This window comes from Typha angustifolia, chromosome 13 (genome assembly GCF_048772165.1).
Source record: "Typha angustifolia cultivar Huaian chromosome 13, ASM4877216v1, whole genome shotgun sequence".
Lineage (NCBI taxonomy): Eukaryota > Viridiplantae > Streptophyta > Magnoliopsida > Poales > Typhaceae > Typha > Typha angustifolia.
Genome location: NC_133251.1, coordinates 11,881,798 through 11,904,025, shown reverse-complemented (window position 1 = coordinate 11,904,025; position 22,228 = coordinate 11,881,798). Strand labels below are relative to the sequence as shown.

At 34.3% G+C, this 22,228-nt stretch overlaps 2 protein-coding genes across 4 annotated transcripts; one reads left to right on the top strand and one right to left on the bottom strand.

Moving 5' to 3' along the window:
* The first annotated feature begins 4,109 nt into the window (after positions 1-4,109).
* Positions 4,110-5,391, top strand: LOC140774389 (uncharacterized). The gene is made up of 2 exons (XM_073117375.1): positions 4,110-4,632; positions 4,967-5,391. Exons 1-2 carry the CDS (start codon positions 4,227-4,229, stop codon positions 4,987-4,989), a joined length of 429 nt encoding a protein of 142 aa, XP_072973476.1. The 5' UTR covers positions 4,110-4,226; the 3' UTR covers positions 4,990-5,391.
* Positions 5,392-12,757: 7,366 nt separating this feature from the next.
* On the bottom strand, positions 12,758-18,292 carry LOC140774782 (uncharacterized membrane protein At3g27390-like). Of its 3 annotated transcripts, none has more exons than XM_073117899.1 (9): positions 17,883-18,291; positions 17,684-17,792; positions 17,121-17,316; positions 16,889-17,022; positions 15,859-16,147; positions 15,645-15,751; positions 15,335-15,509; positions 14,170-14,615; positions 12,758-13,308 (listed from the first exon to the last, which is right to left on the bottom strand). In XM_073117899.1, exons 1-9 carry the CDS (start codon positions 18,019-18,021, stop codon positions 13,140-13,142), a joined length of 1,764 nt encoding a protein of 587 aa, XP_072974000.1. In that variant the 5' UTR covers positions 18,022-18,291; the 3' UTR covers positions 12,758-13,139. The 3 variants fall into 3 exon arrangements, with proteins under 3 accessions (XP_072974000.1, XP_072974001.1, XP_072974002.1); XM_073117900.1 differs by having other exon boundaries at positions 12,758-13,305; positions 17,883-18,289; XM_073117901.1 differs by lacking the exon at positions 12,758-13,308 and adding an exon at positions 13,336-14,043 and having other exon boundaries at positions 17,883-18,292.
* Between the last annotated feature and the right edge of the window lie 3,936 nt (positions 18,293-22,228).

Genomic DNA, 22,228 nt, shown 5'->3' with positions numbered 1-22,228 from the left:
GATGGATATTTTCTATTATTGCACTTTGTTAGTTAACTAATTATAATTAAAATTGAATATACATTAATAAAATACTATTTTGACCCTTGTATAAGTCGCTTAAAATGACTATATAATATTTGAAAGCATAGTAGAATAAAGTAAAATCTAATTTTTGAATAGAAAAAAAAATTAATAATAAATATTTTACACTCTAAATATCAAAAGGAATGATGATTTTGTGTGCTTTGTTCATTTCAATAACTATCTATTAGATATATTCTATGAACATTTTATTAAAAACTAACTATAATGAAAATTCTAAAATGGACAACAGATTTCAAAGGCGATTATGATATTTGAAGGAATATAGTACTAATAACTTTTAAAAGTTTTCAGTGGGAATAGGTATGGTGGCTAGATTCATTCATTTTAGCATAAAATGTTTAACAAATCCTTTAAGATGGTAATGAACCTGCCATGATCAACTGATAGAGGTACTCCACTGGATCGATCCAAGGTCAAGAGTTTGAACATTTTATTTGCATGGGAGATAAGTGATCAATTCAAATTGTTTTTCCCATGGCTAAAGCTCATAGTATATATATATATATAGTTACATCTTAAGGACAGACAAGTATTCTCTCTAGCTTAGAGAGGAGATATGATTGTTGGGCTAATCTGGCCTCATAGAGATGAGATAAGGCCCAATTATTTCCTTTTCCTTATTATTTTAATTTTCATCTGACGATAAATATTCATACGGTAATGCACACAAGATGTGCATGATAATAATAACAACAGAAAATATAGGATATTTTTAATAAAACTTTCAAAAATATTTACGAGTTTCTTCAACCAACAGCCCTAGTTGTATTAAATACTTAAATATACACAGTGCTCCAAATGTAGCTTCTAATGTTGCCAAACTTTAGAGTTTAGGGTAGCAATTACTCAATTGACTCTTGACCAGTAACGCTTGTTTGCATCCTGATACACCTAGAAATTATAAAGCTCTGGTGCTAGAATAGAATAAAATAAAATAAACCAACACTAATCAATGACCTTTGGTTCAAACTTTGGGTTAAAGGAGAACATATAATAAGGATTAAAGACACCTATCTTATAAGCCTTTTGGATCTATTAAATTAATCCGGCATTGCTACCAACGTAGGAGACCAAGAGAAATGGAGAGAGAATCCCATCCCACGAGCTCCTCTTTCTTTATTCCAAAAGGAGGAGGAGGAGAGAGAGAGAGAGAGAGAGAGAGAGAGAGAGAGATCCATCTTGGGTCAATTTGACCACACACATACATACATACACACTTATGACTTCCACCTGGATGATGTTGGCTTCTGCCACGTGTGGCAGATGCTAAGGAACAGGCATGTGAGTGCCAGCCGTACGGTTAGGTGGGAGTTAAAAGCTTACACCTAGATGTGCAGTTCTTCCTTTGAATATGGTCAAATTAACACTGCCCTTCCAGCCTAGCACACAATTTTATACTATCTTAAAAGCCATGGCAGGACACACTCAAGTACTGCAAATTTGCCACACAATCACACCAAAAAAACTAAAAAAAAAAAAGAGAAAAAAAAAAATCCTTGTGAGGAATTTTTTTGCCCTTTGATCCTTTCATGTTTTACAAACCTGCCCTTATCTCATTTTCTTTTCTTTTTTCTAAATTTTTTTTTTAATTATATTTATATATATATATATATTTCAATTTTATTAGGCGATAATTATTTTATCTCTCTATACCTTCTTTATATTACAACCGTTAGATTTCCTATCTAAAGTTAACGACGTAGGTGAAAATCATTTTAACTCTTAGTTGCAATTTCTTTTAAAGTTAAAATGATGCAGTGATACAAAAGAAACAAAATGAGTAGCTATGTCCATCCAGAAAACAAAATGGCCACTATTCTTTCAATAATGCATGCCAGCTTGGGAGTTACTCGGATTGATCATCTCAATCTTATTTCTGGAGATTATAAACCCTTAATATAAATAGAATATGGATATCAATGCTTACCTTTACGCAGCTTAAGCAAAGAAATGAACCAGTAAGGCTTGATTGTTTGTTACTCCTCTTGGGATCTCGTGATCTTATCTAGCTGTCCACCTTCCCATATTTAAACTGTGAGCTTTATTAGTTTGTTAACTCCAAGTGCTTCCTTAAAGTATGGCATAGACTGGATTATTGGCATTGGATGTGTCCATGCATGCATACCCATATCCAACAAGAAGTACGTACTCTTAGTGATAATTGATATATTAACTTACCACGAATCATTTGCTAGTTGATGGAGTATAATTGTCCTTAGATCACATTGAAGTCCATTGCATGTGCCATCTACTTACTATACTGCATGCTACTAAGTATTACGAACTCCTAGGTGGGGAAGGTGACAGTATTGTGCCTAGTAATTGAACTTTATGTAATCCCACTTGCACAGAGAGGAAACTAATTGGTGCCTTCCCTCTCTTTATTTACAACCTACGTATGTCATATATATATATATATATATATATGCATATTTGTAGGAGTCTATAGCTTTGATTTATTGAAACATCAAGTACCATAGATCAATAAGGGTAAGGCTACTTACACCATATATCCTCAAGGTACACTATATTAATTGCCAAGAGCCCAAGATCTGTGACACATTTTATCACATAAAAGTATAATACACTTATCAACCCTTTCAAACTTATTTTCTGTCTCCCTTGCTATAAGAGGATTAAATAACATAGAGTACTATGTATTTAAAAAGGCATATATTTTTTTTCTTGGTTTATTATATAATATACTTATAAGCCTTTGATGAACAAGATAGATGAGTTAATAGGCTAACTCTTCGTAGTCACAACCACTATTCTTTTGTCAACCAACTCTTCGTAGTCACAACCACTATTCTCTTGTCAATACTATATGGTGCTAAGACTCAACCATTGTTATATATATATATATATATATAATATGATTAATCTGTGAAAATTAATAATATAAATTGCACGTATACCAATTATTAGGCCATTAGGCCCTAGTTAATGACTTTGACAATTTCTAAAATCAAAAGGAGGTTGTACTAGTATAGTAGTATATGATTCCTATCCTAACCATCCAAAGCTCTAATTTGTACTCATCACCGGGAGCAGCATTATTTAAAGGAAGTTATTAAATGACATCTCTGTTGGATTGCATGGCTCTATTGCCATGCAACAACTACATAACAACACAGACGCTGTTGGTCTAAGTCTAGGGCATAGAAAGCTACTCCTCAGTTAGCTATCGTACAAAGATATATATATATATATATAAACTACATCGATGAACTAGGTCAGCTTCTTCAACAATTAAGTAGAGAGAGAGAGAGAGAGAGAGAGAGAGAGACAGCTAGCAAAATAGAGGCCAAAATTTAAATCATACGAAAAATTGGAGACTCTGGCTTTTATATATGTTTGACAAGAAAAAGTTGAAGATTGGAATTTGAAGCTAACCCCATTTCGTTTCCATCGATCCACTAATTAATTCTTTGTTAGTAGTCGCTAATCCAAGAAATTAACTACACCAATTAAGGCACCTCTGTTACTTGCACCGACACCTCACTTTCTCCCACTTGGGACCACACTATTCACCCCCACACCCACACCCACACCCATATCCACATCCACATCATCCAGTCCTTGTATTCTACTCTATCCAGCACACTGTACGCGCACAATTCAGAACAATTATCAAATCGAGTTTCTCTTCTTCTTTTTTTCTTTTTTTTTTTCCTCTCGTTTATACCCTCCAAACAGACCTTTTTGGCTAATATTGAGGGAGGGAGGGAGGGAGGGAGGGAGGGAGGGAGGGAGGGTTATATGGAGAAAATAATTGGAGGTTACAAGGATATACATGTCATTTAAATTATACAAACCAAAAAACCTTAATAATAAATGCATGGCTACGGATTACGACAGATCTAGATGCTACTCTAAGCCACATCCAACCACTATATGCCCGGCCAAGATCCTCTCCAGCCCTGGCTGTACTCCATGCATCCTAGCTAACTCTCTCTCTCTCTCTCTCTCTGCTATATATAAACACAAACCCCACATCATATCAACTCCAAACTAAAAAGACCCATCTCATCATATATCCACTAGAGAGGCCAACCACAGAGAGAGATCTAGAGAGAGAGAGAGAGATATCTAGAGAGAGAGAGAGAGAAGAGGCCAAAGTAGAGGTATCCAAGTAGATGGCATGCATGTTTAACCAAGACAACCACCAAGCTTTCTGCGGCCCGCGCATCTCCTTCTCCAGCGACTTCGTCGTCGAGCCGCCGCCACCGTCACGTGCGACGGCTCTGCCGGTGGCCATGGACTCCGACTTCGAGTTCTCGGTGGGGAGCCACCCCATGATGGCCGCCGACCAGCTCTTCTCCAAGGGTAGGATCCTGCCGTTAAAAGACGGCCGCCATTTTGGGCCGGCCCACAGGGCTACTACCCTACGCGATGAGCTCCGTGCTCACGACGACTACGAGAGGCCCAACAAGGGTCCCACCATGAGGTGGAAGGGCCTTCTTGGGCTTAAGAAGGCCCATCTACCACCCCATAAGAGGGGTGATAAGAGTGGCACCGCCGCAGCCGAAGCCACCGAGGATGGTAGGTTTTTTCATACCATTTTTTTTAAAAAAAAAAAGAAAAACAATCTCAAATTAATGCACGAGGCTCCACCTACACTAGGTCTTATTCTCAGTCAATAAATCTCTTCGGATGCGCAAAGCATTTTTTGTATGCTATATATCTAATACAAACTCGTGACCCTTTCAGCATTAAATGCTAGAATGGTTCAAATTCCAACTTACACTGGTCAAAAAGTAACAGAGTGTTATTAATGTGGAAAAGGTCCTTTAGGGTTAATACATTATAAATTGTAAAACAAAGCACTATCTGCAAACCGTGCGACTGATCTCTTTCTTTCTTTGAACTATTACAGGAGGAGGTAATGGTTCCAGGTGATGGTGGTGGAATGTGCACTCGAGTTTGAAGGACAATGGATATGTGTAGACAGACTGTAGTGGTACATTACACTGGTGGTGGTAGTGATCGATGCTGATTTGATTTCCTTTTGTTCATGTAACCTCTTCTTCTTGTGGCTGGAAAGATTGGGAATGGGTGTACGTGTAGCGATGGTTGGTTGGTAGTATTAACTCTTATCTCATTGATGCCATGTGTACTGAGGAGCTATTAATTGTATTTTTCCCACAGTGGTTCTCTCTCTCTCTCTCTCTCTTGCTCTCTATCTTGCTCTCCTGTTTGTAAATATGTTTCTAGCTGGGAAATTAATGTTTGTGATGACTCTTGACTTCAGATCTGTGAGAGAGGAGAGCAAGTTTTATGGCAACAAATGTTTTAATTAATTGGGCCTCTTCTTTAGTGTGGAGCAGTTTTACCTTTGTCGTTAATGTATGTATGTAGCACTTAGCTCTTCTATTAATCTTGCCAATAATAAAAGAAGAAGTGTTCTTAATTAAAAAAAAAAAAAGACATAAGGAAAGATGAAGACAGGCAGAGGAAATCTCTGGGAAGCTGAGTGGGAGTGTAATTCCTAATAATTTATATTTGTGCACTCTTACTCATTTTAGTTCTTATTTACAATTTTACCCATTTCAGCTGTAAAATGACCGTCCTACCCTTATATTTATTTAAGCGGACCAACAACATTAAATGCTCCTTTTGTCTTTTCTAGTTTTACATGTTTTTTTTCTAATATTCTATTCAATGCTACTTTTGTCTTTTCTAGTTTTATACTCATAAAGAGTGTACTTTTTTTTTTAGAAAATTGAGTTCAATAAAAATATATTATATTATAAGTTTATAATATATTTTTTTTAATCCTATTTATTTACTATAAATTTTTGAGATAATAATTTCAAATGCACCATGTCATAAATAATATAATATATTTTGTTGAATCTAATTTTATATATATTAATTAATAATAGATTTATTCTTACTGCAAAGAATACGAATAGAATATTATTATGTTGCTGTAAGAAAAAGAATGAAGAAATAATTTCTTTTTTTTAAACTGCGCATTATATTTTATAACGAGTATAAAACTAGAAAAGATAAAGAATAATATTAAAATAAAAAAATAGAAAAATAGCATTTAAAACTAGAAAAGATAATAAGGGTATTAATTTCATACGTGAGTTAAGATTTTGGAAAATAAAAATAAAATTAATATTTTTATTCTAGATATTATTTATTGTATGTTTTAGTTACGATAATATTTTTGAAATATATCACCCATCTATTCTACTTCTACAACGCAAATAACCAATCTGCCATTACTAGGTTCAGGTTGAACTGTATAATACTATTATAATATAATTGATAATATATCATAATACTTTATAGTGAAAAATGTTTTGCTATGAGATGTCTATTTGCGATAGTATTTATATCGCATAAATTATGATGAATTAAGTAGTTAAATTATATTTTAGCCATATAGAGATAACCATGCAAAAATAATATTACAGTTGTAAAATAATATTTATATTTATATTTAATTTTAACATATTTCCTCTATTTGTCTTAAAAAAAGAAAAATAAATAAGAAATATCTATTTAATTAGACTAGAAATAAGATAATAAGATTAATCATTTTATCTCGTATTTCATAAAAACCAAACACCATCCTATTTTAAAATTTTTATGATTCACACTCTGTTTTTAAGAATTTTATAACACGACTACTCATTTTCCCTATAATGTTAATTTAACATCCTAAGTCAACTTAATATAACCATACCAGAAAAAAAATATTCTGTTATAATCTACTATGTAATTTATAACATTTCTAAATTATCATTGTACTTATCTCTAATTTTATTCATAACTTGAATATCCATACTTTTGCTTTTTCTCAAACCATTGAGAACATCTCCTAAATGCCAAACCAATTTTAAAGCTTCTAAACTCCAAGCCATGGAGATTTTAGAGCTCCTCAAATGCCTTGCCGATTTTGTTACTTGCGACCTCAAAAATGGAGAGGGAGATAAAGAAAATTTAGTGAAAGATAGAGAAAAAATGGTTTAAATTAGAGAGATAGAGAAAAATAAGTAAAGTTGGAGGAAGCTTCTAAGGCTTGTATGTGGTAGGAATTTTGGGGGATTCTTGTGGGTTGTGGATTTTGATATTATAATTTTAGTTATAGATAAGAATATTTAGATTTTGTGGAATTAGACCTTAGTTTGGGGAAGAAGGATTTTATGGGGATTTATATTAGGTCAGTACTTTTTAAGGGTATTTTAGTAATCTTAAAACTAGAGTCATATAAACTATATAATATGGTTAATGTTAGTTAGCTAAAGTAACGTTGGGGTGTTAAATGAACATTATAGAAAAAATGAGGGATCGCGTCATAAAATCCCCAAAGACGAGATGCGAATCATAAAATAGGCAAAATGTAGGGTGTGATTTGTAAAAATCCCTAAATTTTTATTTGAGAATTTGCAAAGCAAACATCTAATAGAGAAATACTGATTTCTAAGAAAATAAAGATCAAATCAAGTCTCTAAATTATTAATTAGCATCTAAACACCGAATCCATAATATCAACAGATCCAAAACTACTTATATTTAAACTCAAAAGTCATAGTAAAGAGTGATATAAGAGTAATCTATATAGTACCAAATATCATTTGAACTTTTATTCTATATGTGACGTGCTCGTTAAACTAAAATTAATTCAGAATGTTGCCCAATATTTTTCTACAAATCTGAAGCTCTACTTATAAATAATGAAAAAGATGGTTTCATTGATAATATAGTAAAAATGCAGTGTGTTATTTATATATTTTCTCGATATAACTCTTATGAGAGATGGACCAACTATGAGACAAAGGATGTGCTGTTCTTATTATTAGAAAAGTAAAGATAAAATCTACTACTTATAGATCTATAAGTGTGATAAAAAATCATAATAAAAATAAATAATCAAGGTTTCTTATATAGAGATTGTTATTCTACGTTTTGATGAAATTTTAGGTTTATTCCTGTGTCCATCTCTTTTATCTCACAACTAAAAGAAATTAACTCTCTAATTATATATTGTTACATAATAAATTTCTGAACTATTAAAAATACCTCATCTTATCTTTTTCATTAGATTTTTGTTAATTATTTTCATCAATAATTATCATGTGATAGTCACATGATAAAATTATGACATGTTTACTTCTTATTATTTATGTGCAACTTAAGAGAAAATTTTATGTTGACCAAAACGAAGAGCAATTTAGTTATTATTCTAATTTCATCTATGAAATTAAAGCGGTGAGGTATTTTTGTCATTATGTCTAGAAAATAGTTTATGGAGTCACCGTGGAAAATAGTGATAGGAAAAGGTGAAAAAAAACTTATTCCTCTAAAAAATAAATTATAAGGTAACACTAGCATTAATTTCTAATAGACATAGTAATGCCTTGGTCAGAATAATGATCTGAAATTACACTCGGAGTGAATTATAATCTACTAGTTTAAGTTGGAGGAACTTTATCAACTTCTTTAGTTCATTATGATCAAATATATTACTTCTTTTTTTCTTTTCTTTTCCTCTGCATATGCACATCCAGGTTCATTTCGTCATGCATTATATGCGATAAACTTGGCATTTTAAGAGGACGCGAGAGAGTTCGAGGGATTCAGAGCCTCAGCTGATGTCTAAAATTTAATACCTTCTTGGATCAGGTCTGATATATATAATGTTAAACCTACTTCCATAATTATTTCTCTCTGTATTGGATTCTAGGGGAGCCCATTTAGATCCTGAGCAGGGAAATGGGAAAAAATATGTGGTACATTCAACTATTCAAGTGTGTGTGTGTGTGCACTGTCCAATAGGAGATTCTGATGTCCATCTCTGGTCCAACATTAGATGGCTCCATGATTGATTTCTGATGTAATGTTGCAATCAATGGACAGTTGTGGAAGGGATGGGGGGGGTGGTTCTTTAGCCATCAAGGTCTCTAGGCCCCAGTTGTAAATTGTAATCCCCTCCACTGCACTGCCAACTATGAGCTCTTTGGAATGCTAATGTTGGTTCCCAATTTGAGTACATGCTGGATAACATTTAATATGGCTCTCTCTCTCTCTCTCTCTCTTTTAGAGAGCTCTTCTGCAGTTGTACCTTCATGATAAGTTAGAGTGAAAGTACTCGTTTGGCACTTCAATAGCTTAATTCCAGGTTTGACACCAGAGGTTTAAATCCATCAAAATGTAATTTTCGATATTTAATACCGAAGAGCACCTCTTTTAGGATTATAATTTCAACACCGCTATGGCAAATTTAGATCATCTCAAACCGAAAATAAAAATTTCAAAGCAAAAGAATTCCATTCTCCAAACTATAATATAAACATTTTGATATATAACCAAAGTCGATCCTTTCTCACCTCAGCTTCTACACTTGCCTTCCTTGGCTAGTAGACTTCTTGCAGTGTGCAATAGCCGCCTGGATTGCGCTCTGCAGCTCCTCCATGGTGCTCTCGTCCGACGAGGACGACGACAAGTTCACGGACGTCGCCGAGAGGTGTCCACTGTTGGTCGGCGAAGTCCTCATCGACGCCGGCGCAGAGAGTTGCCTCCTCCTCTTCCTCCACTTATCCCTCTCCTTATGACCCGAATGGCCCGAGAAGGAGTGTGGCCTTCCTCTGTGGTCTCTCTTGTCCTTATCCCCCTTGAAGAAGAGCAGTGGGTCGACCATGTTCACATACTTCTTTAGTAACCGACCCACGTCGAACACCTTCTTCCTCTTCTTCTTCCTCGTCGTCGTCGTCGTCGTCGTCTTCCTATCCACTTCCTTTCCTTCTATTTGGCTTCCTCTCCACCACTTGCCGAGACCGAGCAAGAAGGACGAGTATTTGTGCTTGGATTTATCCTTGCTCTCCATGATCCCGAGAGGAGTACTCCTGGAGAAGTCGATCTCGAAGGATGGCGAGGGCTCGTTGCAGGTGATGGAGTTTGGTGAGAAGGTAAGCAGAGGGTCGTTGGAGATGGTGAAGGAGAAGTCATGGCAAGGGGAGGTGGTGTAAGATGGAGGTGGGGGAGGAGGAGGAAGCTTCTCTCCTTTGGAATTTTGTAGACTTTTGTTGGCTTTTTCTATCTCACTTTGGAGCTTCTCGGTGTTCATGGCTTGGTGGATGATAAGGGAAGGAAGAAGGAAGATATATATGAAGTTTAAACCGCACTTACGGTTCACAAATTAGCCAGATGGAGGAGTAAGTCATGTCAGAAAGCAACCAGTGGTTGCTGAGGCCCTGGGCAGTGATCTCGATCATCATCATCCATGATATTAAAACTCTAAGTTGTAATTTTAAAAATTATAAAGTTAATTATTTTTTTCGTAAAGTTAACTATACTACTAATCGGTTAGTTATTAACGATAGATCTTTAGGCTTTGATTGTACTTAGAATAAGAGTTTCTCTCTTTTTAGTCATAGTGGTTAATTTATAAATTTATTTTTTGCTTTAAATAGAATGAATCAAAGAAAGCAACTAATGTTTGCCTTGCTTTGCTTAATGTTTTCTTACTTAAATATAGGAAAATATATATAATATCTTTACATTAAAGTGTATTTATAACTCAATCCTAAATTATATGCATATAGTATTTTGGTAAAAAGAATCATCAAAATATCAATCCTAATATTCACTAACAATTTGTTACTTAAAGATGAGTAACTTAATTTTTGTAATAGTAGAATTACATGATTGATTTTATTTGTAAATAGTAAAAAATGCTAGGTTCCTAATATTAGTCCTTTTAAATAGTAGAGTGTTACGTGCACATTTTGTCTCAATTTAAAAAACTTTTGAGGATCTAATTTGCAATTATTTATTTCATCGGAAAGAGTGTTATGACTCACAATTTGGCTTTATTAGAAAGAAGTCCGTTGTTGGATTTCAATCATTCAAACGTATTTTTTTCACAAGTGAGGAGCATGAACTGTTTCTGTTAAGTTCTCTTCTTATTTTTTTTCATAAGCGCTAAACAAAGTAATCATTTTGTTTATCCACTTCACAAATTCTTTTTTTGATCATTTAAGAGTGAGAAGGCTAGAAATGGGCTGAACAAAGTGCCAACTCTTCCTAGATATAAAGACACTTAGGTTTCACTAAAGTGTCTAGTTTAAGCTTTAAGTTATTTGTGTTGCCAAACAATTATTTTGAACTAAACACCGTCAAGACCTGCTCTAAATTGTTATACAGCCAAGCTGCTTTTTTAAATTAATCGCATTATTGAGCCATCAATCGAATTGAGTCATTGAACTAAGTTACTAAACTACCAAATAATTTTTTATACAATTATTGTTTGAAATTAGAGTCTATCCTATGACCTCCTTGATTATGGGAAAATATACCATTTGATCGCTTCACAATACAAAAGGGGAGCATCCTTTGTGCACTCTAAGAAACTTGTGCTGAATTTTTTACTTCACTTAGGGTTCACCCACCACTGGACCAAGGAATTAAGGGTAAACAACCGCCAAATGACCCAATTTAGCAAAGTCAACTAACAATATCGTTTTAGAGAGAGCTAGCCAAGTGAAATATAATATTCTTTAAAGTTGAGTATATTTTACTTCTGAATTTTGATTTTGTATTGTGATGTCTGGCTTGACTATTTGTACTCTTGACTAAAACTATAAATACTAACATCACTGATAAAGAATAAATTAAATGACCTTGCTCTCTTAAGTATTTCTAAGATAAATTGGGAAAGTCGAACAGTACCATTGATAGAAAGTTGGAGAAAAGAAACTAATTTTGAAATTGAAAATTGTAGGAAGTTACTTCCTTCCAAATAAAAAAAGAGTTATTACTTGGCTAAAGATTGGCCTTAGAATCCTAATTAACAAAGCAAAAGAACCCAATTAGAGATGAACTAAAACTTAAATCTTTTCCAAGTCCTGCATCTAAAGTCCACGGACAAGAACTAGATAAGAGTGTAAACATGGCTTAGATTTGATCCAAAGTTCCGGAATAATTAGCCATATCTGAGGTTTCCATGATCATGACCTTTTGGATCGTTAATTTCTTCATCAAAGTTTTGGTCCATGTCCTAATTTGGTAGTTGTTAGTCGATCTCAATCAGTGAGCTGTTCTATGTAGAGCAGTGGTTGCTTTGTCCCTTTGACCATTCTTTCCATCTTCTTATCACATTCTCATCTGTTTGTTTAGTTGTGACATACTCTGTTTTGACTCGTAATTGGATAATTAGTTCATTCTTGGACCCTCAGAGTTCGTAGTTTTCTTCAATTGTGTAAGCAAATTAGTCGGATATTAGTTAATTCTTGATCTATTATGATTGAAGTTAATTTCCTATACAAAGAGCACCATGGCTTAAGCAAGGTCTAATCTCTCCCTTTGCTCTGCTTGCTAACTCTTACACTAATTAAAAGGAAAACAGATGAATTAAAAATGTTTTTGACTCTTTCATTAGAAGATAAGGGTGTGATTAGGCTACCTAAACCTTGCTCAATGCTTCTCTTGTGGGCTTGGGCACATGCATAGCTTTTGTGTGATGCAACAAAGGCAAAGTTATAGGGATCACAACTTATGCCATCCATGTCAAGATAAGATACTCAAATTTTAAAGTGAATGACTTATCTTATACAAGATTTGACCAAAATATATATAAATCGGTGTTTGTTTACGGAAATTTATCTAAGAAATGCCTAATTCACAATTAAGTATCCTCTAATAAGATCGGAAATAACAACAGATTAACTTCTTCATTGCAAAACCATGACAAATAGCATTACATGAATACTTTTGGAGAGGAGGAAGATCCAATCCATAATATTAAGGAAGCTAATCCAAAGTGAAGGAATCTTTATGCGTTGGTGATTTATTGGCAACGACCACACGAGTTGCCTTTTGAGTATCTTCCATACATGCATGGCATTGGGTGGAGCAGCAGATGTGTTTGTATCAAAGTTTACATATTTACAAGCTCATGAATCTTTCACATCACTGATTACTATGATCGCAACATTACCTTCTCTGCCAATTTCCACCAGCTCTTCTATCAAACTAACAGTGTCAAATTACTAACTTCACTAATTTCACCCAACAAAAGAGAATGAAAAGGTTTACTAGGCTTCAGCTGGCACGATTTCGATCAAAGAGGCCGATCTGGTTGAATGAGATCTGTAAGACCCTTCCCTCTCAAGGGAATAAGTGATTAGCAGCTTAACAACCTGTCTGTACCTTCTTCTGTATGTCGGGAACTTCGATATGCTCCTTGTCATGCCAACTAACCTGCTGAATAATTATTGTCATGTTCTCCAAACTAGATTAATGAACAAAACCAGCAATACTATGAAACATTATGGCGAAACAAAGTTTGCTTTAAAGAATCTGAAGACTGGGTAAGAAAATTAAAGCCTGTCAAACATGATTAACTGTTCTACATTGCATTTATCATTGAATTCAATCATGACCAACAAGTTTTATGACAGAAAGTATCTGAACCGGAAGTCCCCAGTTAGAGAATGAAACATTGGACAAATTATGATAATTTGATAAAGGTACTATTCAAATATCGATCGCTCACAAATTTAATCCTTTATCATTTCTAGGAATCAATTGGTAGTCTGATCAAAATTACATTATTAAAGAACAATAGGTATGTGGTCGAGTTTCAGTTTGTTGTAAAGGAACAGATGGGTGGCAATAATAGATGCTCATGATGATACAATTCATACAAGAAGAAGATTTTTATATACTTCTGTAAAGAAGATAGAGATAGTAGTGCAAAGAATACAAGAGGACTTCCTATCGTGCTCTGGGATAAACAATTCATCTAATTCAAAAGGATCAGATTTTATGCAAAATGCAAGAGCTACTGTAAATATAATATCTCTCACCTCAATCAATTTCAGAACAAATTGGCCAGCCAATCCAATTGATAGTTCACATATTGAAGGGCCACCAATCCTTACTAATATTGCAGACTACATTAAAACTCTGTCCTAACACCTACCAATAAGACTGCAACTGCATTTAAAATCCATATTTGGTGTAAAGAAATTATCTATTTCTTGTTATACCTAAACTTTAAAAAATTATGTGGTGGAGATTACTGAAATGATTGAAAATATGTGCATCTATGTTGTACTGTACCTTCTGCTAATGGCCTGAATTTGAGCAGCCCTGAGAGTATCTTGAGGAATCATAGAAACATCATCAATAGAACTTGCACTTGGAATTTTACCAATCAAGAGGACTGATCTCTCCAGAAATAGCAATTCCTCTTCCCTCAAGTTTAAGACCTGGATTTGTTCCTTCAAAACCATCACAGGATGGAAAAACCAATCCAGCAAACGATCTTGGGGTCGATTATGTTGGGTGACCTCAATACCACTGCTAAGCAATAGTCCACATGATCTAGCCTTGATAGAGTAAAGGAGAGTGTGCAGAAGAGCATAGGAAGGAATACCTAGGCCAACTGCTTCTTGGCTGCTTCCTTTGGTATTCAACCAGTCACTTAGATTTACTGATGTTATAATATTTGCATCCAAAAGTTCGCGACCCCTCATTTCACATGATTTCATTATGTTTTCGCAAATCTGCACACAAAACCTTCCATTATGCCTCTGAAGAAGAGGTCTGTTTCACCAAGGGAAGGACCCAATATCTAACTAAACATGATAATTGCAAGCCTGAATACTTGCCTTAATTGTAAAATACTTTTCTCTAGTGAAAGAAACACAAACAATAGCCAAATAGTAGTGATCATATATGGTGAGATACACATAAGAAGAGAAGAAAATAATGATACATCTGGCATTGTAAATTTTGCAGTACATTAAGAGGATTTTTTGGCTGGAATCCACAATTATTTTATAACACAAAATGATAATACGTTTCTCTTTAAAAGGAAAAAGAAAAATTATATGATTCCAATTTGAAGCAACCAGAAAAAAAAAAAAAAACTATACTGATTCTCTTCAGGACCATGACTTGGTAATGTTCCATGGACTCTGGTGCAGGGCTTGAGTGCACATAGTCTTGAACGAAAGTACGAAACCTTCTAATTCTTAAGAAATTTACTCTCCTATTGTATATGAATATTCAATATCAATTCTACACTGATGGTAGAACATTGTTCTGTATATATCCCATTTGCAGATGTGTCACTATATGGAAGATCAGTTAAGACGAAAGAATCAGCAACAGAAAGTTCCATTTTCTTATACTACATCAGCATGTATTAAATGACCGTCATATTTGATTTTAAAAGACTCGGAAGAGCAAGATGAACCAGATGGAACAATTAGCTACCAACCTGTACCATCTTTACTTCTTGTATTGCCTCTCTCAGTGATCTTGAAGGAGCTAAATTTGGCACTAACATAGCAGGTGCTTCAGATGGATTAGCAGTAGGCTCAGCTCCTTTAGCAACACTGGATCCTACAGAAACCTCTCCTGAGTGAGGTATTTTTCTCTTTCGATAACGAGGCCTGGCTGGGCAGTGAAAAGCTACAATTAAAGCTATAAAATGCTAATCAAAGTTCAAACCATTGCAAGAACTGGCACAGCAGATTCAAAATTACTAAATAAGAACAGAACAAAGATTATAAAGAAGGAACAATTACTTTGGAAGGATAGTTCCTTCTCTCAGATAAAGCCAATCATTAGTGTATTCATCAAACTCTGAAACCATTGCAACTACAAATGCAACTCCCCTTTGGAAAGATCTCTCCTGCAGTAAGCACCACTAGTTATGTCTAAAAAAATACAATCTTTACAAGATGCATCAGCATTATATTCATAAGTATGTACCAAGAGAACATATGAATAGGAAATGACCTGATACACAATAACGGAACCATACAGCCCGACAAAGACGCTTGAGACGATAGCCAATATGACACTCCCAACAACAATGAGAGGCCAGAAAAGGATGGCCAGACCAGCAATTGGCACACAAACGGTTTCAAGAAATGGACCTTCGCGACTAATGAGGTCATGTAGCAACCTTTGCCAACCCTTGAAAAGCATGTAAGGACTCTTTATAAGTGCTATTACAGTGTAGAGTGGTATATCCACTATTAAGCCCATCAAACCTACAAGAATACATGCAGGCACATCTCGCAACCTGCATGAAGTACTTTCTTGAGAGATCAAATTCAAATATAATTGATACAGCAAGAAATGAAGGACAGAACTGTTTTAACAAATTAAAAAATGTTAAGCTATTGCAACACACTGCACATGCAAAATAATTACAAATAGCTCTTTCAAATACAAGGCCATGCTGAATGGGGTGAGGAAAACTAATCCAAAATAACCAAGAACTAAGCATATATGGACCAAAATTGATTTTGCTAATGGAAACACAATTGCTCACCAAAATTAATTTTCATTTATATCAATAATATAAGTGAGATATTCAATAAAAGTGGCAATTGCTGATTAATTTGACAGAGAACCTTGAATGAGAGAACAGAGGAAAAGGAACCGTATAGCTGAAAACAGGGTATTTTGGACTAAATGCATAGAGGATGTACAGAAAATTAGTATCACTGCAAGTGCATGAACATCAAGGTGCAGAAGTAGCTTCCACTTGATAGAAATTTAGAATCTTTCTACTCAACAGTTTTGCGAAATGTAACAAATTTGCTAATTCCTCCATGTTGTCCCCTCATATTATAAACATTGAGATATTGTAAGCTTCCATACAAATAGCAAGTAATAAATGTTACATTGGAAATCCATATCTATATGATGCATAGCTTCCAGATTTCCTGAAGTAAATTTTGTAATATGACCGATTATGTAATCCCTTTTGCCAACATCACACCGAAATCGTCCTATAATTGGAGGTAAAAAGTTGTACCTGATTGAATGAGGTTGATGATCGCTGGAGCTTTCACGCAATTCTTTCAGGTAGAGTGGATAGGAGTGGTAACTTATATCTGCGAAGTCCCTAACTACCGTGCAACTCCCTTTAATGGTTCCCCAAGTTCCATCCTGGTAAAGCCAACAAAGGAAATTATAGAAAAAAAGTGACACCCATTACTATTTGAAGGAATTAATTAATTAGCTTAGATATTTGGACTTTTCTTTACCACAAAACAATGCAGGAATTTCTTTGTTTCACAGTTCCCTCTAAAGGCCTCGAATGTGGAAATCCACGGGGCGAAGAATCCATAACCAAGCCCAACTAGAACACTTCCAAAAATGCCGAGAGCCAACCAAAGACCGAGCAATACAGGGAGAGCAAAAAGAAATGCTAATTTCAGAGCCTTATTGATACGATTAGTCCTGCAGGAAAAATGATGAGGCATAATTGAGAATGATAAATCTCTTCTTTATGTTCTCATTCATCATGGGGTTCCAATTCTAACACTATTAACCTTTTTTTACCTTCACTAGTATCGATACTTCTCCGAATAACTCTATCATCTACTAATGTATTTCAAAAACGGAGGAGGAGAAGGGATCTAAGTTTAAATACATGGCGTCTTTCTCTTTGATGCCCACAAACATGTTATATGTGCATCTGATTGACCATTATTCCACAATTTAATAAGAACCCACTATCCAAAAATTTCATGTTTCTTCCGCTATAAAACACCAAAATTCACACTTTCTCCTAGAGAACAGCAGAAAATAAGATGAAAGATCTCACTTGACGAGGGTGTAGATGGTCCAGGCTACATGAGCCGGAAAGAGGGTGAGTATCACCCCAACATTCCCAAGTATAAGCAGCAACGCCGCCACGGGACCGAGCAACAGAGCTGCAAAACAACAAATGAAAAAAAAAAAAGTAACGAGAACCCAACAAAGATAACACCGCTGATTCGTAGATCTCGCGAGAAAGGAGGCACCTTTCAGAGCTCCAAAGAAGAAAGCAGAGAAGAAGGAGAAGACGACATAAGTGACCCTCAGCGATTGCTTCAGGGAACTCAACGGCGCAGAGTAATTCGTCACTACCCAACTCTTCAAAGAATCCAAGGAAGAGGACATCTCTGCCGGCGACGACGAACGCACCAACAAAGAACCATCGAGCGGGGGGGGGGGGCCGAAGGAAATAGCGCCAAGAGATACGAGGCAACAAGGAGAAAGGAGGAACAAGACAGAGAGGAGAGAGAGAGAGAGAGTGCAAGAGAAAATTATTACTGTTTATATAGTAGAAGACCAAGAAGAAACATTTTTTAATTTTGTTCCTCTTGTTTGAGATCCAAGTTGGTGTAACGAGGTCTCTCCAGTCCCCCGCAAAAACACCGGTGGTGCTGCGATGGTGCGGAATTAATCAACGGTTATCTCTACAACGTGGACACGAACGAGCACCACAATATTATGCCCGTTTGTTTATGTGAATTAATCTAAACATTATGATTCTAAATATGCACAACTTATTATTATAGTTGATACGTAAAATATATCATCTGCTGTAATTCACCTCAACTACTTAAATCTATTTAAGTTCCATCTCATTTACGGCCTCATAATTCCAATATAATTTTTATCACCTATAAAACTTATGCATAATATAAATATATTAGTTATTTATACGAAATTTATTATATTGAACAGTCCGGCTTATCTCATGTCCGCCTTAAAAACGATATCTTTCCTACTGGAATTGCAAAGTTCGATTAAGGATAAGTCGTGTTAATCATGCTTTCTAATAGGAAAAATGTTGCTTGCTTTCTATTGTCATGGTTTTTGGGCTAGTTTTCTAAAGGCAGAAGGCGTGAAAACGATACTCAACGACCATTCCATCCATTGCATTAAGACTAACTTTGGTTTAAGATAATATATCAAAAATATTTTAATTTTTAGTTTTATTATCATTCGTACTATACTATATGCATTTTTTATTTAATTTTTGATGCCTCAAAAACACTATGAATTACTTTTAAAAATAGAAAATAAAATACCTAAATGTACTTCTATTTATTTATTTTAACTAAGCTTAAAAATAGTTATTTAAAGCTATTCAACAGTATTAAGGTTTATATATATATATATATATATATATATATATAGGGTTTTTTTCTTATAAATTTTGCTAAAATTTATTCTCCTTATAAAAAATATAAAAAATATTTAAAACCGTGCTATATTTTCTTTTTATAAGAACCAAAATTTATATATATATTTTTTTAATTCCTTCAATTTAGAGGTCTAGGTCGAAATAAAAAATGTTGCGGAGTATCTATATAGAAAACGATAATAATTTAGAAGGAGTAAAGTGTAATTATATTTTAAAAAGGAAAGACAAATGTGTAATTTGGTAAGTTCTAAGTAACGAGTCTCTATTGTCAACCATTTTTCTAAAGAAGAAATAATCCATTTTAATGTCTCATTCTGCTAAGTTCTTCTTCTATCCGATAGATACTGTCTTGGAAGAAACTGCCGTCCATCTTCAAAGTTATTTTCTTATGCATATAAAGTCACCAAATTTCTTCTACTAATTTTCTAGGATGACACAATGCATGATCTCAGGTTAGTACACATACACCCATCCATGCATGCACATGAAGTTTTGATATTTAATTCAAACAAAAGCTTTATTAACGTCACCCCTTCAATCATCATACGTAGAAAGATAGTATAGAAATATAAATTAATGTTTACTACTATCCACTGGCAATAGCTTATAAGCCATAATAATGGAGGTCGAAGTGGGCCTCAAGCTTTGTTTACTAGTATAAGAGACCAGGATTCATTCGAATGGGTTGTTCACCTTTGACTATTTGTGCCACCTAAGCTAGATATCTTGTTCCAGCTCAAATTCCATGCAAGACCTGGATCCAAAATCTGATCAACTTGACATTCATAATATATAGAGAGAGAAAATTAATATATATATATATAACATATATTTTGACTATATTATAAGCAAAGTTTATTTTTATTTTTATTATTTATAAATAGAGCTACCTCTTGGGTTGAGCTTAATATTATAAGCATATGATAAAAAAAAAAACAATACATATAATTTCATCCATTTCAAATGATATTTTATATTTTCTAAATTACCTTATCTCACTTCTTTAATATAATATTTGATGTTAAATAACAATAGTTTTGGATTAAAACTTTTCGATGCTTAACTTTGTTCTACAGTTGAGTTAACATGATGATCAAGTTAGTTTTATCTATTTAACGAAGGTAGAGTGTGGCCTTGATTTTGTTTAGCAAATAAGAAGCTCTGTTCATGAATAATAAAGAAAAGAGGGTTTTATTTGTACTATTATTAAAATATAGGATGTTATTTATAACTTTCTCATATATATGTATTATATATAAGCCTTATTTAGTAAATCAAGGCACGCATAACCTTGCAGGGAAACAAGAGAGATAGCTACGGGGAAGATTACTGATAATAGATGGACAGCCTATAAAGAGACAACTAAATAAATTATGGGATCGGCAAGCACGGAGGTAGCCAAGAGAGTAAATTAGAAAAAAAAAGCCCAGATGGGCATGAAAAGATATCTACTCTTCTCTAATTACAAGGAGGACTTGTAGACCGTGGAAAATAAAATTGAATCGAAGCCCTAAATACCCAAACTCATCTCTTTATTTATTTATTTATTTATTTATTTTTCTTTCTCTTCCTCTTCGACTACCTAGTTGCGACCTACTCCCCTCTTCACCCTACCAATCTCGTTGATGCCGTGTTCACTACAATCTACTCTACTTCCTCAAGGATCTCTCTCTTTCCCTCTTTTACTCTCGTCTTTCCTTTTGCTTGAAATCCTATTGCTTTGTGTTGGTGGCCATTGCATTGCGTTATCCTGCTGGTTTGTTACTCTCCTTGTCGTGCTCGCAAAACTTTTACCAGGTCATGGCAAGCTAGTGGAGGGAGAGAGAGAGAGAGAGAGAGAGAGAGAGAGAGGTTTGCTGCAACCTTGCGGGTGAGGGTTGTGGCCTCGCTGGGCTGAGGTATTGCAGTAGCTGGGGCCTCGCCTCGCCGAGCTATTTTTTTTTTTATGGGTAAGATAGTTTCAGAAGAGATTTTTGGTTTAGTTTAACATTTTGGGTTTACTAGAGTATTGTGGGTTAGATAAGATAATTACGCTGATAATATTTTAGTAATCTTTTAGTGCAGTTAAGTTAACATAGGAGTAATTTAGTTTAGTTTAAGTAAAAGAATTAACAACAGAAAATTTTCTCATCATATTTGGTAAAATAGATGGCTCAATTTATAAATATTAAGTTTTGTAAATCATAAATAGATAAGTATGCAAGGTACTACTGAATGCAAATTTTCAATATATATATATATATATATATATATATATATATATATGAGCTGCCAGACAGATCTCATGGAGATAAATAAAGGGTGCTTAGGACACATATATAAAATGCATCCGAAGTTTGAAGACAACTATACAGTGCAAGTCACAACATCAAATAAGCATTGATAATAGAGCATTGGAACATGGAAGTTAATTTAGAACGCAACTTAAACCAGAAACAATCGCACAATATATCGTAGTCTTCCCTTTACCATCACCATGTGTTGCCAAACCGAGATATATTTCAGTCAAAAGTTTGTCTCAAATTCAAACATATTTTGCCAACAGCACTACAGCTCATTTGAAATCTATATCATTCTAAGAGCTGCGCTCCATAAAATAGCGTGTCATGTCATTTAAACCTTTATAATTACTTCATCCCTCAGGTGGACATACTTACATCGTTAAACTACATGAATCTTATTTCTCTTTCTTGTTTTCAATGATTTTGATACATGCTTATTCTATTTTTGATTAATTTAGTGTCAGCTCTTTGCCACTATTTTCTTGATATTTTATGAATTATTTATTATTAGGGATAATTATCTTTTTACTCTCTGAACCATCATTATTTTTTACTAATAACCCTCTAAACTTTTTTTAATATAAAATAATTTTTAAAATTTTTATTTTTAGTATATAATGATCTTCTAATAGAAGCGGTGAAGTAAATTATTTCTAATAGTTCATAAAATTATTATGTACAAAAGAAAGTTTAAAAAATTATTATAAAAAATAGTGATAGTTTAGAGAGTGAAAAAATAATTATTACTTGTTATTATACAGAACCTTGTGGTTGCAACTAGGCTTTGTCCTGAAGAAAGATCGGGTTTACCCTCTCGCGGCCCAGCTCGATCCAAAAGCCGAAACCCGCGGCCCGGCTTAAGATCCAACCCATCAACAACGAAATCCCTGGT

What these genes read in the sequence shown, in the direction of transcription:
- LOC140774389 (XM_073117375.1), top strand. Translation starts at nt 4,227, where the DNA reads ATGGCATGCATGTTTAACCAAGACAACCACCAAGCTTTCTGCGGCCCG. An exon ending in AGCCGAAGCCACCGAGGATG is followed by an intron (nt 4,633 to 4,966) that starts GTAGGTTTTTTC and finishes GAACTATTACAG; the next exon opens with GAGGAGGTAATGGTTCCAGG.
- LOC140774782 (XM_073117899.1), bottom strand. Translation starts at nt 18,021, where the DNA reads ATGTCCTCTTCCTTGGATTCTTTGAAGAGTTGGGTAGTGACGAATTAC. An exon ending in ACCATCTACACCCTCGTCAA is followed by an intron (nt 17,317 to 17,683) that starts GTGAGATCTTTC and finishes TTTTTCCTGCAG; the next exon opens with GACTAATCGTATCAATAAGG. An exon ending in ATTCAGGCCATTAGCAGAAG is followed by an intron (nt 13,309 to 14,169) that starts GTACAGTACAAC and finishes ATAATTATTCAG; the next exon opens with CAGGTTAGTTGGCATGACAA.